This window comes from Schistocerca nitens, chromosome 3 (genome assembly GCF_023898315.1).
Source record: "Schistocerca nitens isolate TAMUIC-IGC-003100 chromosome 3, iqSchNite1.1, whole genome shotgun sequence".
Lineage (NCBI taxonomy): Eukaryota > Metazoa > Arthropoda > Insecta > Orthoptera > Acrididae > Schistocerca > Schistocerca nitens.
Genome location: NC_064616.1, coordinates 925,162,156 through 925,182,135, shown reverse-complemented (window position 1 = coordinate 925,182,135; position 19,980 = coordinate 925,162,156). Strand labels below are relative to the sequence as shown.

The 19,980-nt window shown below is 44.0% G+C and overlaps 1 protein-coding gene across 1 annotated transcript in view; it reads right to left on the bottom strand.

Annotated features, from left to right (window-relative positions):
- Nucleotides 1–19,980, bottom strand: part of LOC126249492 (uncharacterized) — a 1,087,724-nt gene that overhangs the window by 342,243 nt on the left and 725,501 nt on the right. The window contains exon 10 of the mRNA XM_049951143.1: nucleotides 19,128–19,172. Coding sequence (XP_049807100.1) covers nucleotides 19,128–19,172 — 45 coding nt within the window. The remainder of the gene's footprint in view (nucleotides 1–19,127; nucleotides 19,173–19,980) is intronic.

Here is a 19,980-nt window from a genome sequence, read left to right as displayed (position 1 = left end):
GAGCCAGTCACATACAGCATCTGGGACCCTATTCTGTATGCAAGTACCTTCGTTAACAGTCTGCAGTGGGGTGCCGTGTCGAATTCTTTCGGAAATGTAGAAGGAAGTCTGCATTTTGCCCTTCTTCCATAGCTCGCAATACATCATGTGAGAAAAGAGCACAGTGGGCTTCGCACGAGCAATGTTTTCTAAAGCTGTGCTGATTCGTGGGGACTTGAACTTTTCGTCTCTAGAAAATTTATTGCAGTCGAACTCAGAATATGCTCTAGAATTCTGCAACAAAACGATGTTAAGGATATTGGTCTGTAATTTTGCGGATCCGTCCTTTTACTTTTCTTATATACAGGAGTTACCTGTGCTTTTTTCCAATCGCTTGGCACTTTGCACTGGCACTCCCGCCCCCTCTCCCGCCCCTCCCACCACCTCCCCCAGGGGCTCGCCACTCTTTGGCGGGTTCGTGCTTAGCTACCACGCGGCCCCAGCCTTTGCAGCATTTTCCCCTTCCGTGCTGCATGTCTATCCTCTTGCTATTCTTTTTTTCCCCTCCCTTGGGGAACATGTCTGGAGATTTATTGGGAATGTTCTGCATTCTGTCACTGACTTACGAACAGTCTCACCATTATTTTTGGCTCCTATTTCCTTTCTTTGTTTCCCTTCTCCTCTCGTTCCTTCGCTTCGGCGTTTGAAGATCCTCTTTTTTCTTCTTCTTCCCTGTCCGCTCCTGAAGGCTGGCCCACGCGTCTAAAGCGTAACAGGTGACTGGATAACGCGTAATTCCCAGCCCCGTGTCGACAGGTAGGGTTCACACGTACCCCCTGGTAGAGGCCAGGCCCAGGGACGGGTGATTGCCTGAGCTGCAACCTTCCCAAATTGCCGACTGGTCTCTCTGTCAGATGTTCGGGAGGTATGACCTGAGGTGTGCACAGTCACCTAAGGTGGGTGTGCCCCCTTGTGAAGGGAGACCCCAGTTGGAAGGAGCCCACCATCAGATACGCTGGCAATCATGGAGGAATTTCTCGCAATGAGTCACTCAGCTTCCCAATCGATGTCTACAAAATGTAAACGTAATGAGGCTATTGATTCGAAGACCCTTCCCAATGCACCACGGTTCCTTGCGGTCTCATGTACTGAAGCCGGTCAGTTCTTCGCAATTGTCAATCCGTTTATTATTAAGAAAGGTGTTGATGCAGTTGCTGGCTCTGTGAAATCCTGCTCTCGTTTACGGAATGGCACTTCTCAAACACAACACCTGCTTGCTGCCTCGCTTCTCCATGGCTACCCTGTTAGTGTTGAAGCCTATAGAAACTTTGAATTCTTCCTGAGGTGTAATTTGCACCAGGCTGTTCGCCGGTCTAACCGAGGCCAAAATCCAATCATACTTCTCTTATCAGGGTGTCATTGCTGTTCATCGTGTAATGAAAAAGGTAGATTCCTCCTTAGTGCCCACCTGGGCTCTTTTCCTCAGCTTTGATAGGGTGGTGCTGCAGTTCAAGCTTAAAGCAGGCTACGAAATTATCACAGTGCGGTCGTACATTCCGAACACGATGCGCTGCTACCAATGTCATCGTTTTAGCCACACTAGAACATCTTGTCGACACCCATCCAAATGTGTAACCTGTGGCAGGGATGCACACAAGGACGATTGTCCGCCTCCTTCTCCCCGCTGCATCAACTGCAATGGTGGCCTTGCCACCTCCTCTTGGGACAGTCCTGCGTATATAGATGAACGGGCTGTTCAAGAGATTCGGGTAAAGGAAAAAGTGCCTTACCCGGTAGCTCACAAGTTATTGGCTAGTCACAAACACTGTGTTCTCCCGTCTGGCACCTATTTCTGTTCTTGTTACCCTTTGCTCCATGAAGGACATGGCCACACAGACGTGCGACCTCAAATTCGGAGGTTGTGAAGTCGCCCAGTGTCAAGATAGTAATGCTATCTCCTTTTCCAGCTGTGCAACAAACCGTCAAACTCTCGCATCACGTGACGAAGCTACCGACTACACAACCAATAAGCACGAAAGGACAGAAGGAGTACTACCGTGAAGACTTCCTCCATCCCTCTAGCCAAACAACATCCGTGGCTTCCTCTAACCGGAAAGGCTCGAAGAAGGCAAACGGTCCTCTCCTTCACCAAGAAGATCCTGTTCGACGGTGTCGCCACGTGCTACCTTATAGCCCGGCCAGCCTCTGTATCGCCGGTGCACACCACCAACCGTTTTTCAGCGTTGGACTCCACGGACCGACCGCACAAGCAAGCTGATGCTTCTGTGGACCTCATGGAGCAGAATCCTTCTGCTGCTGTGCCCTGTAGTAGCGGCTCTACACCGGCTATCACTCGGCGGCCGCCGAGTTGACACCCCTCCATGTCTTCATCCTCATGACTGTCCTTCAATGGAACGTTCGCGGCCTTCCGTCCCACAAAGAGGATTTTAGCATCGCAGCTTCCCCTTGTACTCTGCCTTCAGGAAACGAAATTGTGCCTCACGACCGCTTTGAGCTTTCACATTACTTACCGATTCGTTTTGACCTTCCCCCTGAGGTCGGCATTCCGTCTTATGGGGGCGTCATGCTGTTCATACGTGATGACCTTCATAGTCAATCAATCTCCCTGACTACCAGTCTTCAAGTTGTTGCAGTTCGCCTTTTCCTTCCCCACCTGACTTTCTCTCTTTGTACCATTTATGTACCTCTGTCCTTTTATGTCACCAGGGCAGACTTCCTTCAGCTTATTGGGCAGCTACCTCACCCGTTTTTGCTACTCAGTGACTTTAATGCGCATCATCCCCTCTGGGGTTCTCCCAGGACCTGTCAGAGAGGTGCTCTCTTGGCTGACCTTCTTAACCAACTCAACCTCTTCTGCCTTAACACTGGAGCACCCACTTTCCTTTCCGACACTTCGCACACCTATTCCCATTTGGACCTATTCTTTTACACTGCCCAGCTTGTCCATCATCTTGAGTGGTCCGTTCTTTCCCACACTGACTCGAGCGGCCATTTCCCGTGTGCTCTCCGTTTGCTGACTCCTACCCCATCCGCATACACGTCCAAATGACAGCTTAATAAGGCTGACTGGCAGCTTTACGCCTACCTGGCGACCTTCGAAGAAAAATATTTTCCAAGTTCTAATGACCAGGTGGACTATCTCAACAACGTTATCCTTACTGCTGCAGAACGTTCCATTCTTCGGACTTCATCTTTATCACGTCGTGTTTTAGTCCCTTGGTGGGCTGACGTATGGCGTGTGGCAATTCGCGCACGGAGACGTGCTCTCCCCGTTTCTACGGGGATCCTACGATGGCAAACTGCATGCATTATAAACAGATGCGTGCAAAGTGTCGTCGCGTCCTTCGGGATAGCAAACGAGCTAGCTAGCTTTCATTCATTAATTCTTTCAACAGTTCCACCAATTCCTCTGTCGTGTGGGCCAACCTCAGACGGCTCTCTGGGACCAAGATCCGTTCTCCATTTCCAGCCTGACATGCCTCGGGCATGGATGTGTGTGATGTGGCAAATGGCTCTGAGCACTATGGGACTTAACATCTATGGTCATCAGTCCCCTAGAACTTAGAACTACTTAAACCTAACTAACCTAAGGACATCACACAACACCCAGTCATCACGAGGCAGAGAAAATCCCTGACCCCGCCGGGAATCGAACCCGGGAACCCGGGCGCGGGAAGCGAGAACGCTACCGCACGACCACGAGCTGTGGACTGTGTGTGATGTCCTTAGGTTAGTTAGGTTTAAGTAGTTCTAAGTTCTAGGAGACTGATGACCTCTGAAGTTGAGTCCCATAGTGCTCAGAGCCTATTGCTATCGCCAACACCTTCGGCCACCATTTTGCGGAAGTTTCGAGCTCTTCGCACTATCACCCTGCCTTCCTCCATGGGAAACGAGCGGAGGAGGCTCGGACGATACCTTTCTCTTCTTCGAATCGTGAGTGCTATAATGTCGTCTTTACTATCAGAGAGCTCGATCATGCTATCAATTCATCCTGGTCCTCCGCCCCTGGGGCGGACGCCATCCACATTCCTATGTTGCAGCACCTTTCTCTTGCGGGCAAGCACTTTGTGCTTAACACTTACAACCGCATCTGGGCACAGGGCACATTTCCCGGACGCTGGCGTGAAGCCACCGTCGTACCCATACCTAATCCCGGCAAGGAGAAAAACCTTTATTCTAGCTACCGCCCCATCTCTCTTACCAGCTGCGTTTGCAAGGTGATCGAACGTATGATTCGTGCGCGGCTGGTGTGGTGACTCGATTCGCGACATTTACTAAGTAATGCACAGTGTGGATTTCGAGCGCGGCGTTCTGCAGTTGATCATCTCGTTACTTTGTTTGCCCACGTCATGAATGGTTTTCTGCAGAAATCCCAGATTGTGGCCGTGTTTCTCGATTTGGAGAAGACCTACGACACCTGCTGGAGAACTGGTATCCCCCGTACTGTTTACACGTGGGGCTTCCGTGGGCACCTGCCCTGTTTTCTTTGGGCATTTTTACAAGACCGAGTTTTCAAGGTGCGTGTGGGTTGTGCCTTGTCGGACACCTTTATCCAGGATAATGTTGTGCTTCAGGGTTCCGTCCTGAGCGTCATCCTCTTTGCTATCGCCATTAACCCTGTAATGGCCTGTCTCCCGCCGGGCATCACCGGCTCTGTTTTTGTAGACGATTTTGCCATCTATTGCAGTTCTCCACGGACCTGTCTCACTGAGCGGCATCTTCAGCGCTGTCTTGATCGTCTTTACTCCTGGAGCATCGACAATGGCTTTCGCTTTTCCCATGACAAAACCGTCTGTACGAATTTCTGGCGGTGCAAATGGTTTCTCCCACCATCTCTACATCTTGGGTCTCTTGCCCTTCCGTTCTTTGAAACTACGAAATTTCTGGGGCTCACGCTCGATAGGAAACTCTCTTGGTCCTCCCATGTGTGTTACCTGGTAGCACGCTGTACGCGATCCCTCAATCTCCTACGTGTCCTCAGTGGTACTCTCTGGGGTGCCGATGGAACCACGCTCCTCAGTTTGTACTGGTCCCTTGCCCGTTTGAAACTCGACTATGGGTGTTTTGTTTATGCGTCTGCACGTCCACACCTCTTAGGCCGTCTCAACACTATCCAACATCATGGCCTCCGTCCGGCCACGGGCGCCTCTTACTCCATTCCGATTGAGAGTCTATATGATGAAGCTGCTGAACTCCCACTGTCCTACCGCCGTGACTTCCTCCTCAGGAGGTATGCATTCCGTTTGACTGCCATGTGTGGCCACCCCTCCTATGCCTCCTTCTTTGAAGATTCCTTTGATCGTCAGTATGGGACTCTTCCCACTTCTCTGTTACCTCCTGGAGCCCGCTTTCGCCACTTGCTACGGCGACTTAACTTCACACCAACTGCAACTTACCCTGTGGGTTTGAACGCTTCACCACCTGGGCTTCGTGAAGCGAAACATGTTAACCTTGGCCTTCAGTTGCTTCCTAAGGACACTACTCCACCCTCGGTCTATCGTCTCCAGCTTCACGACCTTCACATGGAACTTCGCGATAGTACCTTTGTCTACGCTGATGGCTTTCGCACTAACCATGGGATCGGGCGTGCCTTCATTATTGGCACCCGTGTCTTTCGATATCGGCTTCCGGCACACTCCTCAGTATTTACACCCTAGCTCTTCACCTTGTATCAGGCCACGGAGTACATCCGGCGATACAGCCTTTCCAATTGTGCCCTCTGCTCAGACTCACTCAGTGCCCTCCAAAGTCTATGTGCGCTGTACACTGCTCATCCCTTAGTGCAGCGGGTCCAGGAAAACTGTCACTTGCTCACTCTTCGTGGTGCCAGGGTGATGTTTATGTGGGTCCCTGATCATGTCGGTCTGCCAGGAAACGAGGCTGCTGAAGCAGCTGCCAAGACTGCAGTCCTCGTACCTCAGCCCGCGGGTACCTATATTCCCTCCGATGATATCGGCATTGCCGTTTGTCAGGAGGTAGTGTCCCTTTGGCATTGGCAATGGTTCTCCTTTCACGGGAATAATCTTCGGCTCATTAAGCCTCTCCCAGCGCCTTGGACGACCTCCTCTCGGCCCTCTCGCCGGGAGGAGATTATTTTAACTCGGCTGCGTATTGGGCATTGCCTTTTTAGCCATCGTCATTTGCTAAGTGGCCCAACCGCACCACTTTGTACACATTGTGCCCAAATTTTAACTGTCCTCCACTTCCTGCTGGAATGCTCTTTTTTTAACAATTTACGTTCCAGCTTGGGTTTGCCGTCTGATTTACAGCCATTTTTGCGAATGACACGCGGGCTGTCTACCGCGTTTTACTTTTTATCCGCCGAAGCAATAAGGCGAAGGCCATTTAATTTTTAGTTTTGGACCTCCATTTCTGCACGGTGTTTTCTTTAGCCCTTTTTCCACGTGCCTGTTTTTAGCTGTCTCCTATTCTGTCCATTGGGACTGACGTATAGTCGTTTAACTCATCTCTGTGTTCGTGTTCTATAGTTTTGGCTTGGGCGCGTATGACCCCAGTTGTTTTTTGCGCCCTAAAGCAAAACAAAACAAAGCAAAACTGGCACTTTGAACCGAGAGTGCAACAGTCTTTGCTTCCCCAGCATTTTCCAAATTCCGTTATTAAACCACTTGCTAGGCACTTACTAGGCACATACTTGTCCAGAGCACGATTTACAATATGTTTAAACTTTCTCCATAATTCCTCTGTGTCCATCATTCTGGAACTAAATGATTGCAGTTCACTGTATGCTAACAACAGCTTATCTGCTCTATCTAGCAAAAACACTCTCCTAGCTCTCTTGGCAGATTTATTAACTTCCGTAGCCATAGTCGCTGTGATGACATTATGATCATTAATCCCCATCTCTACACTGACACCATCGATAAGATCCGGCCTGTTTGTAGCTTCAAGGTCCAAGATACTTCCATTGCATGTGGACTGCCGAACTAGCTGCTGAAGACAGTTTTCGGAAAACGTATTCAAAAGTACTTCACAAGACTCTGTCTTAACCCCCCCCCCCTTCCCCAATAATGAATCCATACATGAACTTGTATTGAGTGACCTGGGTATTTATGCACAACTGACCATAGACTTTCTTTGAATGACTCTGGAACTGTCACAGTGGAGTCGTGTGGTCGGTAGAAACATTGAACAATTAACTTTGATCGTGCACTGATGTGAGTCATTATTCTTCCTTGCCTAATAAGATAAATAAATCTCATTGTACCCCAACGAACCTCGTATTGCACTCTCATTTACCAACCCGTCCAATATGATGCCCCAAAGAATTGACTTTCATGACGTTCTTGTGTGTACCTTGAATTAGAGAAGGAATCATACTTAGCATGCAATTTAATGATTGTAGAATATAACGCATCGTCCCCGGTCTCATCATCTTTCTCCCTCACACCCCTCAAGTCTCGTCCTACTTATCCTTTGCGCGTTAAAAATATAATAATTGTCACTTCAGTTGATGGGCCAGTTCAGTAGAATGAACTTAACAAATAACCACCATCTGAGGCATTTAACAATCACCTTCTCCTCAAGTTGCTATGAGCTTAAGTTGGTACTATAAGATTTACGTTTTTTATATCAATAAGCAACGAAATATTAGTTATTTATGTAAAAATATTTAAAATATCTCAAAATACCTCAAAATATACCTATCATCTGCATAACTTTGACACTGAAGTCTTGGGCCTGTCCGTACTATGCAACATCCAACATTTTCAACATGCTGACTTCTACCTTACTATTTGATAACTGCTCCATTCCAGTCACTAATATAATAAAATACTTTTTTAAAAAAGAACTCTCGGCGCTAAACTAAGTTGTAACACTGCACGACTGACCGTTGTACATTAATTTTGATACAGACTAGAAAGACAAACTAGTAATCAACCAGGGGTGGATATTACGCCCCTCCACCACTTTTTAATGCAAGGCGCTTCACTTTCTGATGCTTCCAAATTGCAGCAGTGGTTCAAGACCCTTGAACGTCGTGTATGCCATCTACTTTCTTCATCTGCTTATCATTCCCAACACATATGCTTTACCAATTGACGATATTCGGTAATAATTTGTAATTATTCAGTACCCAGGTAAAAAATTACCAAGTGTGATTTGCATACTTGGCTACTTTCTCTTAAAATGGACGAACGTAACCATTAATTAATTTCCTTAAAAACTATTGTACAACATTTGATGATTATATCTCTGTTGCTTGTGGAGGGAATCTTCATCGTGTACACTTCGTTGCCAAAAGACGCTGGAATCTTATTTCTGCGTATTCCTTAGACGCCAGCCATGTTTTCAGTTCTTTCAATGGCAAATTTCTTTAAATTTTGCTTCCCTAAGGTAAAGGTGTAGTGTACCGTTAACTCGGACAATTCGAGGTGTCGTTTAGCCGCCTAAATGGAAAGGATTTATTTTTGCGCTAGGAATGGGTCCTTTATTTCGCGAAATGTATATTGTGTGTTAATTATGTCTGTCGAGTGTAGGCTACCGTGATGAGTGCGTGTAGAGCTTACTGTCACGTTTTACAAAACGAGAGAAGATGAAATCCAGTGACAGTAAACGGCCTGCTCCTCTTGCACAGCACGAACAGTGCCGCCGAACTTAACATAACCATGAGACGGACGGATAACCACGAACAGCGTCATTTGCACTTACTCTGCGAGAGACTGCGGACAAGTTTGAAATTTAATCTTGGACATTCGCACAAATTCTGGTCGTGATGAACCGTACGCCATCATCTCTCGCTCCCCTCCCCCCTCCCCGCCCCCCATTGTTGCGCAAGAACTGGAGAGAGAAAAATTTTGCACCGCCAGGATTCGAACCGGTTATGTCTGAGCCAAGCGTGGAAACTCGGCGGTTTCACTTCTTCCTCACCCATAGTGAATAGTTGCTAAGAGAGTTTTGGGCAAACTGATCACGAAAACAATCGACTCTCTCTAGCTAACCCCAATAATTTTCGATTGGTTTCAGACAGAATTTCAGCTGACCCGTTTAGCAAGGTGACCTGATTTTTTTGAACAACAGTACAGAAATCCATGCTTCGCAGGAGGCAACATCACTGTGCTGATTTACAAAACGGTTTGGTCCTAAAGTGTTGCTACAGTATAGAATTATGCCGTGTAAAGCTTTTTCAAATATACTTGGGTTCATTAATCTATCGGCCAAAACAAGTTTGTGAAGCCAAGATCACCGAAATCTTCTACAGGCTAACACAAAAGCTCCGTCGAATTTCCCTATCAGCACTCAACACGTTGGTAAATACAATTCAGAAAGCATCCACCAGGGTCATAGAGTCTCATCTAAGTGCCACACAATTGTCGCGATCTTATCAGTGACAAAGTTTGTACCACTCTAAGCGGGTTTCCCTTCGTTCCTGTGATCAACGGCTTTGGAACAAGAGCACTACACGAAATGATTACGATATTCTCTTGACGGATCATTTCCTTTGCAGCTGAGCTGCCACAAAAATTCTCTGCTATAACAAATGGTTCAAATGGCTCTGAGCACTATGGGACTCAACTGCTGAGGTCATTAGTCCCCTAGAACTTAGAACTAGTTAAACCTAACTAACCTAAGGACATCACAAACATCCATGCCCGAGGCAGGATTCGAACCTGCGACCGTAGCGGTCTTGCGGTTCCAGACTGCAGCGCCTTTAACCGCACGGCCACTTCGGCCGGCTCTGCTATAACAGTTGACGGTGTCTATCTAACTGTCCGTTAATTTTTATATGTGTGCGTGATCGAAGACTCAAGTGCCGGCCGGAGTGGCCGTGCGGTTCTAGGCGCTACAGTCTGGAACCACGCGACCGCTACGGTCGCAGGTTCGAATCCTGCCTCGGGCATGGATGTGTGTGATGTCCTTAGGTTAGTTAGCTTTAATTCGTTCTAAGTTCTAGGCGACTGATGACTTCAGAAGTTAAGTCGCATGGTGCTCAGAGCCATTTGAACCATTTTTTTTTTTTGAAGACTTAAGTGTTTCCCTAATGGGCGAATGTCGGATCGCTTCCTTTCAAACGGGTCATTTCCTCCTCCGTTCATGTTCAATACGGAAACGGATTTCTTCTCTGTCTCTAATGATCACGTCGTCGACAGGACTTTAAACCCAAATCTTCCTTCGTTTTTTTTCCAAACTTTTCTGTCCTTGGAATAATGCTCCATTAACCCTGAATTCTCCTTGTTGGTTTGCTCCGACAGAAAACTAGTTTCTAATGTTGACAAATCGTAAATGAACTTAAATACCTTCACATGCACTAAGTACCTTCATACAAAGCGGCATCAATGCAGCGTACGAAATCTTTGGCACGTAGTGCATCTGCCAACGACATTACCAGTCTCTCTCAGCTAGGTAGCCTGTAAGTGTATACCGAGAATTCCTTCCCGGGCAACGTTAGAACACAATTAACCGTAAGGTGTTTTGCTCGCAGGAAAAGCCCTCGACCGAGCAAACAACGCAAGCGTGGAGTGGGGAAGCTCTTTCCGCTGTCCAGCTAACTTGATCACGGTGACGTTAACCACATTACCAGAGAGTTGTTCGATCAGGCTGTCCCAGCGCAGGTACTCTGCCAGTAAAAGCCAAGTCAGCTGTCAAAGGGTCCCTGTAAAGGGTCAATCAAGCGTTGTGGGAGGTCATGTATCCTTTCTGAGTGGCAAGCCGGAAACTGTTTGCCTTGTGAAACAGAAGCAATCAGCTTTCATGTCAGAACGCCCAGCTGTTCTCTTTGACGCTGTGTCGCTTTGAATACATGCTTTACTGGCCGACTCTACCTCTGCACCGAGAGTGACACACACTCATTTAACTAACGCCGTTAGTTTTACTCGTCAGAGGAGCTAATGCTCCAATCGATGCTCTCAATCGGTTCTGATTTTGTGTCACCGTGCTTTTCGATTTCCAGACTATTCAGAGCCTTTACAGTTCATTTTATGGCTCTTTACAAGCAGCTCAGTGGCTGCGCTATACAAAAAGCTAATTACTCTTTAACAGGTGACAGTTGCGGTCACTAAAAAAAATAAGTGTTTCAACAAAACCTACCCTGCAACTTAAGTGGGGTAGGACGTTAAACGGGCCGACTTGGAGCAGGAGATGCACCACAGGACATTTTATTTTCTACTGTCTATACTTTTACAAATAAATTCATAAAAGTTTGTCAGCATGACCAGGAAGGATTCGGGATTCACACTCATAGCAGTGGAAGTGCAAAAACATAATAAAATAATTTTTTTAGATATGAAATTTCATCATTTTTTCACTTACTGTTGGCTGCATTTGTTGCTATAGGTACATTTTTCTTCACAAGTAAGAGAGATTCTTTGATGAATTTTGCACAGCATACAAACTATACATACAGGTGTATGAAACTCTAGAATTTCCCAAATCTATTAAAAACTGTGGTAAAAATTGAGATAATTAACTACAAAATTTGATTTTTTTCTAAACAAAGTTTAAAACGTAACAGCTCATTCATTTTTTTTCATAAATTAAATAGGTTCTAGAGTTTCAGACACCTATAAGTATGATTTGTATGCTGTGCAAAAATTCATCGAACAGTCTCTCTTACTTATGAAGAAAAGTGTACCTATAGCAACAAATGCAGCCAATAGTAAGTGAAAAAATGATGAAATTTCACATGTAAAAAAAATTCTTTTGTTATGTTTTTGAACTTCCGCTGCTACGAGTGTGAATCCTGAATCCTTCTTGGTCATGCTGACAAAGTTTTATGAATTTACTTGTAAAAGTATAGACAGTGGAAATTAAAATGTCCTGTGATGCCTCTTCTGCTCCAAGTCAGCCCGTTTGACGTCCTACCCCCCTTAAACATAGTACACGCCATTTACGCCCCAGCCCTAACAAGATAACTTTCACTATATTGCGTCTTAACAACAGAGAAATGAACTGGAAACTGAATCTTCAACAGGTAATGAGGAAAATCCAAAATAATCAGGATACCTCCTGATCGCTTCATGTCACGCGGCACTCACTCAGGAGTGTGAAATAGAAATTGAAGGTCCATAACTCTATTTCACGGATATTATTAGAAACAAACTTGGGGATATAATACAAACGTTTTGTAGACCATGACTGAAAATTGAGCACATTTTGTCGTTTTGAAGCACTTCCAGTAGTTTGGACAGAACATGTGTGCGACCGTGCCGGATGTCAGCTCCGTCCCATGGGGGATTCCATGGACTAGTTACAATATTTGTGGACTAGTCTGTCTCAGTAGAGAACACAACGGCTTTACGATAACCTTCCAGCCGAATCAGTACATGCATACAGAGGTGGCGCAACGTCATACTGATAAGTGGGCTCATGCTGCCAATGTCTTTGTAAACTTCATTCCATATTGTAAGCATTGCAGTACCATCACATACCCTCTCAATCCTTGAAGTTTCGTTTTGTTTCCTCCTTACCTTCCGGGTGCTTCTTTTTATTTGCTGCGCAGTGTAGTTCGACCAACCCGTTTTGTTATAATTTTCGTGTTCTACATTAAACACAGCTGGACTTCAACCAATGCAGAATCCTAACGGATGTTGTGTATCATAGAAAACAAACTACAGAAGCAGAACTTCGATAAGAAATTAAAATGGCAATGTAGTAATCGGAGTGTACACTTCGATAATGTAGTTGAACGATCGGTACACCATAATAAGAAACGCCGTGGAGCTGGAAGCGGTGAAATTTAGCTACTGAAGTAACTGTAGGAATGGAAGATATTTTCTTTAATACGATATAATTATTATTCCGTAGAATTTCGTTATTGAAATAATGATTCTGTTTTCATACATTCATTGGATTTAGTTATTCTTATGTTGCAACACAGGAATTTAAGAGACTGTAAATAACAACTGAAACAGGCAGTAAGTCTACAAAGGATATTGCTTACAAAAGACTTCTGCGGCGCAACCTATAATATCGCTCAAGTGTGTGAATCCCGTACCAAACAGGACTAAATGGTTCAAATGGCTCTGAGCACTATGGGACTCAACTGCTGAGGTCATTAGTCCCCTAGAACTTAGAACTAGTTAAACCTAACTAACCTAAGGACATCACAAACATCCATGCCCGAGGCAGGATTCGAACCTGTGACCGTAGCGGTCTTGCGGTTCCAGACTGCAGCGCCTTTAACCGCACGGCCACTTCGGCCGGCAAACAGGACTACTAAGGGATATATTGAACGTATGCAGAGAAGGGCAGTGCGAATGGTCAGAGGTTTCTTTAAACGGTGGAAGAGTGTCACAGAGATGGTAAATAAACTAAGGAACTGAATTGGCAACTCTTGAGGACAGACGTAAACTATCCCGAGAAAGTCTATTTTCCAAGTTTCCAAGAACCGTCCTTAAATGACGACTCTAGGAATATACTACAACCCGCTACGTATTACTACCATAGGGATCGCGAGGAAAAGATTGATTTAATTACAGAATGCAAGGAGGCATTAAAACAGTCAGTCTTCACGGGCTCCATACGTGAATGGAACGGGAAAAGCCCTAAAACGGGTACAGTGGGCCGTACCGTCCGACATGCAATTCATAGTGGTTTGCAGAGTATAGATGGAGATGTAGACTGATATGAATAAAATCTGTGATTGTCATCGAGTTTAATAAAAGAAATTATAAAATAACTATTATTAACTCCTCTTGTATCATTGCACTATTTATGTTTTAACGCAGTTGGTTTCCATTTTAGAAAATACATGTACAGTGATTGTCATTAATATTGCTACACGAGGAAGGATAGTATATGAAAGTTTTTGCTTATTGCGTGTTTATAGTGTAAGAGGATGAATATACGATTAAATTCGTAGGTAATTTGCGGGTATGGGCAGTTCCATTACATTTCGGACAACAGGAAACCTTGAATTTTTGGAGGGGGTGCAATTTCCTGTGAACTAAAGTAGATGCTAAGTTAACATCTTTTGCAAACTCGCAGCTGTGATAAACAAGTGCTTTCTGTTTTCTAAGTGCCAGAGTTACCGTTATTTAAAAAAAATCACGCGATTCAGAGACTCGTAGCTCACAAAATATTCAAAGTAACTACAGAAATAGTCTGACGGACAGAGTGAGCAGCAATTTACGGCTGTTTGCTGATGACGCTGTGGTGGACGGAAAGGTGTATTCGTTGACAGACTGCACGAGGATACAAGACGACGTTTACAAAATTTCTATTTGGTGTGATGAATGGCAGTTTGCTCTAAATGTGGTAGAATGCAAGTTAATGCGGAAGAACAGGAAAAACAGTCATGTAAAGTTCGAAATCAGCATTAGTAGTGTGCAGCTTGACACAGTCACTTGAATTTAATACCTAGACGTAATGTGGCAAAGCAGCACGAAATGGAATGAGCACATCAGGTTGGGAGTAGGGAAGGCGAATGCTCCACTTCGGTTTATTGGGAGAACGTCGGAAAAGTGTAGCTCATGTATAACGGAGAGGCCGTATAGAACGATAGTGTAATCCATTTGGCCGTGCGGTTCTAGGCGCTGCAGCCTGGAGCCGAGCGACCGCTACGGTCGCAGGTTCGAATCCTGCCTCGGGCATGGATGAGTGTGATGTCCTTAGGTTAGTTAGCTTTAATTAGTTCTAAGTTCTAGGCGACTGATGACCTCAGAAGTTAAGTCGCACAGTGCTCAGAGCCATTTGAACCATTTTGTAATCCATTCTTGAGTACTGTTAGAGAGTTTGGGATCTCCATAGGTCGGATTAAAGGAAGACATCGAAATATTTCAGAGGCGGGCTGCTGGAACTGTTACCGGAAGGTTTGATCAGAACTCAGGTATTATGGAGATGCTTCGTAAACTCAAATGGAAATCGCTGGCAGGAAAAGATGCTCTTTCGAAGACGCTATAGCACAGATTTAGAGAACCGTCATTTGAGGCATACTGCAGAACGATTCTACTGCCGCCAACGTACATTTCGTGTATGGGCCGTGAAGAAAAGGCGCGAGAAATTAGGGCTCGTTCGGAGACTCTTAGTGGTTCTTCTTTCGCTGACAAGTAGTGATACAAGGTACCCTCCGCCATGCACCGTGCGGGGGGTTTGATTTGTATGTATGTAGATACATAAAATAAAATTTTCAAATAAATTTCAAACTGTACGTAATCTTGTATAGTTTGAGGTGGTATTTATGCAGTATTTTTTGGTACTTAAATTTAATGAGAATTTTCGTCGTTTTTCATATTTTTCTGAAAACCTCTGTTTTAAATTGAATACAAATTATGCCATATCGTTCAGCATTTGATTTGAAAACAATATTCGTAAACGTTTTTATGTTATCTTCAATGGAGAGCCCTATGAAAAGAGAGAGGAGTAAACAGAAACAGCGGCAACACCCCTGAAACATTTCGCCTGCTGCTTATGTTTCACGGCAGCCCATTGAAACCTAAGTACGGCGTCAGCCTAAATGTTTATCGTTTCATAATTTTTCTCCGCGTTATAAAAGACTGAAATTAATCTCTAATAAAGAGTTTGAAGTCTATACAAGTTAAATTTTTATGAAAACGATGTTGTTGCTTAATACACGAATAAAAGTTTTTAAAAATTATATTAATTATTGTTATATACCTCCATCAAGAACAGACATTCAGCTTCAAAACGAATCTTAGTTCACTGAAATCATTTAAGAGAACTTTGTGAAGGTTGTTTAGTTTTATAATAATTGACACATGTAAGAATTATTAATGGCTTAAAAATACGATGATTTTTTCTATTTTTTCGCCCGATATGAAATAAAATATTCCGTGCACAGGGTGTAAAATTTGGTACACAGAGCAGCCACCTGTGGCGGCAGAAATGGCTCTACCCGGCTGGGCATCGAGCCAAAGTGAGCTTGAAAGCCGCGGGTGCGTCACTCCACGTTGCGTCAACTCTACAACAGAGGTCAACAGTCGTAGTGATTGGCCAGTAATGGCATGCCAGTCACTCTGCAATCTACGACTAAACATTTTCAGTGACAGAGATCCGGAGAAAGTGCTGTCCAGCGCAACGATCGTATCTGTATCTTAAATCTATCGAGGTAGGTCAGGATAGCATTGGAAACATGCGATCTTGAGTTATCCAGTAGGAGCAACGTATGTAGCTGGCCGGATACGCTAGCTGCTGAATTTGCTTCCAATGGAAATTCTTGCACCATGCTGTGATCGTAGTATAGCGAGCTACTGCTGGCAGCAGTTCTTGCTTACCCACGCTGAGCTAGCACATCATGGAAGACGTTCGTTATTGTTAGAAAATATTTGTTTTTTTGACGATAACCTTAGTCAGTTGAAGATCTACACAACACTCAAAGCAACTAACAACAGATCGGAACACATGCTTAACTAGTCGTAAATTTTCAGACATAACTTACTGAATAGAGACTGTATCCCTGTTTTAGTGAGAGCTGTTATTATCTGCAGAATATATGTACTACATCAAGTTATTGCCTGATTATACTCAGTGTGCTAGTGTCCAGAAGAAAGATGTGGTAAGTGCAAGGAATTAAGGACACAGATGAATATTTTCTCTGAATATTTTTCCTCCGTAGTGGCGTCATATCGAAATGTTTGAAATTGTTTATAGAGAAGTGCGAGGGCGTGCTTAAAAGTAATGCCTCCGATTTTTTAGTGAAAACTCTTAAAGCCTTTTAAACAAAACAGACGTTCGTAACATTCTCATCTCTCAAGACGAAGGAATTAAAGATACTGGCTGTCAGTGGGCACTGATTTATATCAATGGCGCAAGTTGAAAGTTTGTACTGGACCAGGGTTCGAACCCGGGTGGCCTGCTTATTAGGCAGATGCACTGACCACTTCGCCATCCGGACACAGTGGTCACCACAACCGCACGGACTACCCTACCACGGTGCCTCTTGCCCATTATCCTCATTACTCCTGACATCTCACAGATTCTTGTAAGAGTTCGAGCCTGGTGTGCATCGGCACTGAAGGGTTCATTGGCCTTCTTCGCCTTAATTATGTGCTCGAAAGAACAGACACCACATACATATTCTTGTCTTTATTTTTCGTGTCTGCATACTTGCAGCCCTTTGTTGCTAGAGCCCGCCGGAGTGCCCGTGCGGTTCTAGGCGCTACAGTCTGGAGCCGAGCGACCGCTCCGATCGCAGGTTCGAATCCTCCCTCGGGCATGGATGTGTATGATGTCCTTAGGTTAGTTAGGTTTAATTAGTTCTAAGTTCTATGCGACTGATGACCTCAGAAGTTAAGTCGCATAGTGCTCAGAGCCATTTGAACCATTTGTTGCTAGAGGGTTCCGAATTTTAGCGTGTAACATGGCGGCGTGTGACGTAGGCACGTCCGTGCGTCACAACAGCGTTCTGTAATGGAGCCTCGAATTTGAACAGTTCGCCGTCACAATGGAGCACCCTCTCGTTCATTATGACAATGCCACACCACACAAGAATGCAGTGACATCTCAACAATGCGACGCCTTGGGTTCAATGTCATGGATCATCCTCCATGCATTGCCGACTTGGCCAAATCCGATTTTCATCTGTTTCCAAAACCTAAAGAACACCGTAGAGGACTTCGCTTTCAAGGTGATGAATAGGTGCAAGGAGAGGTGAGATGGTGGCTCCGTCAACGAAGTGAAACATTCTACAATGACGGTGTCAACAAATTGGTCTTTAGTTGGGGGAGATGTATTCGCCGCTAGGGTGACTACGTTGAGAAATAAATATGTAGACTTGAATAAAGATATAATGTTAATAAATTTTGTTTTATTTAAAAATGTTTTCAGGCAAAAAATTCGGACGTATTAGTTTTCAATAATCCCTCGTAATATTGCACAGTATGTACCAGGGCAATTAATGCGGAAATACCGTGTGATCAAAACGTCAGTATAAAATTGAAAACTTAATAAACCACGGAATAATGTAGATAGAGAGGTACAAATTTACACACATGCTTGGAATGACATGGGGTTTTATTAGAACCACCCCATATTGCTAGACGCGTGAAAGATCTCTTGCGCGCGTCGTTTGGTGATGATCGTGTGCTCAGCCACCACTTTCGTAATGCTTGGCCTCCCAGGTCCCCAGACCTCAGTCCGTGCGAATATTGGCTTTGGGTGTACCTGAAGTCGCAAGTGTATAGTGATCGACCGACATCTCTAGGGATGCTGAAAGACAACATCCGACGCCAATGCCTCACCAGAACTCCGGACATGCTTTACAGTGCTGTTCCCGACATTATTCCTCGACTACAGCTATCGGTGAGGAATGATGGTGGACATATTGAGCATTTCGTGTAAAGAACGTCATCTTTGCTTTGTCTTACTTTGTTATGCTAATTATTGCTATTCTGATCAGATGAAGCGCCATCTGTCGGACATTTTTTGAACTTTTGTATTTTTTTGGTTCTAATGAAACCCTATGTCATTCCAAGCATGTGTGTAAATTTGTACCTCTCTATCTACATTATTCCGTGATTTATTCAGTTTTCAAATTTATACTGACTTTTTGATCACCCGGTATAATGAAAATGATTTTCTTCTGGACTATTCGGAAACTTATTCTGACATGTGGAAGATAGTCGAAAGTGATTTCTTCTTCTTCTTTGTTATCTCTATGCATATGATTTGATGTTCTGTAAAGGTTTGTAACACTTACGCGCAAAGTTATCTGTTTGTGGGATACACATATAATTTTTATCCTCACTGAGGGACAAAATGTATGTTTAACGCCTCTGGAACTAAATTTCCGTTCCAAAACGCACAGAATTCTCAGGAACTTTTTCTTCATATCTTCTCTCACAAGAAATAAAGCATTTCTGTTAAAACTGTAATGAAATCGCGTAGTATTACATCACAGACAGATTATCACTAAATTACGCAGAAGAATGGTGTATAAGCATGTATGTCTACATTAACAGCCGCATTTTACTGTAAAGGAAAACAGAGTTTAGAAAGAGTACTGGAACTAACGATAGCGATAGACAGTTTGACGCCAGGATGGATGAGAACAGCAAGAGAAGTACCAAACTAGACTGACGCTCAGCAAGCTACTTGATAGTTAAAGGTACAACAAAAGCATCAACAAGCCCGTTTATAGCGTCACATCGGTTAGCCAGGTTAAAGTGAGACAGCCACACAAGGCATATCAAATGTATCCCTTCATACCGTACCTCATTGTCATGATGGCTGAAACTGCATGGTACATTTGATTTTTTCTGTGCAAAAAGAAAGACACACACATAAATCATGACACATCACTTACATTATAAACATCAGATAAACAAGTACTAAACTACAATTTTTACTAAATCTTAGCACAATATCAGTCAAGACATTTGATAATTTACCCTGCAAAGGAAATAATTATCATCATTATATTAGTTTTCTTCATGGCTGACAAGTTATGTGAGTAAGGCAACTACTAAAATAGCGAACAAGTTGTGAGCAATAAAGTTAAATTTAATTTTACTTGTTTCAGTGAAAAAAACATTAATTTTAACTACTGATGTCAACATAATATTTCATTCGTAACTTTTATGCATGTCAGTCTGTAACATTACTATCGATATCATCTACACTTTTTTAAGTAACCTCTTTGTCTGCTCTTACTAAATATGACATCTTTATAAACATTTTCTATGATGTAACATCTATGTAAATGATTTGCTAATAATTTGTCAATATAATTAATCTATATATGTAATTTTAAAAGTAATGTTCTGCAAAAGTATTGAAAAGTAAAAACTATACTTGTAGCCCTGGTTCGTGCATAGGGCAATTAGGATTGTAATCATGTCAAACCTGGAGGGAACTCCCTCTGCTACGAAACCTGAAGAGGTGGATTTGGCCGTCGGACTACAAGAGCTAGTCGGTGGCTAGCTTGAAAGTGTTCGCATCTTGTGTGCTGAACGAGGAGAGAAGAGCAGCGAAATTATATAATGTAGCGTCGGATGTGGAAGCAATTTCGCTTATTATTCATGGCATACATTTGTTAGCTCAGTACTACGAAAATCCGACGCTAAG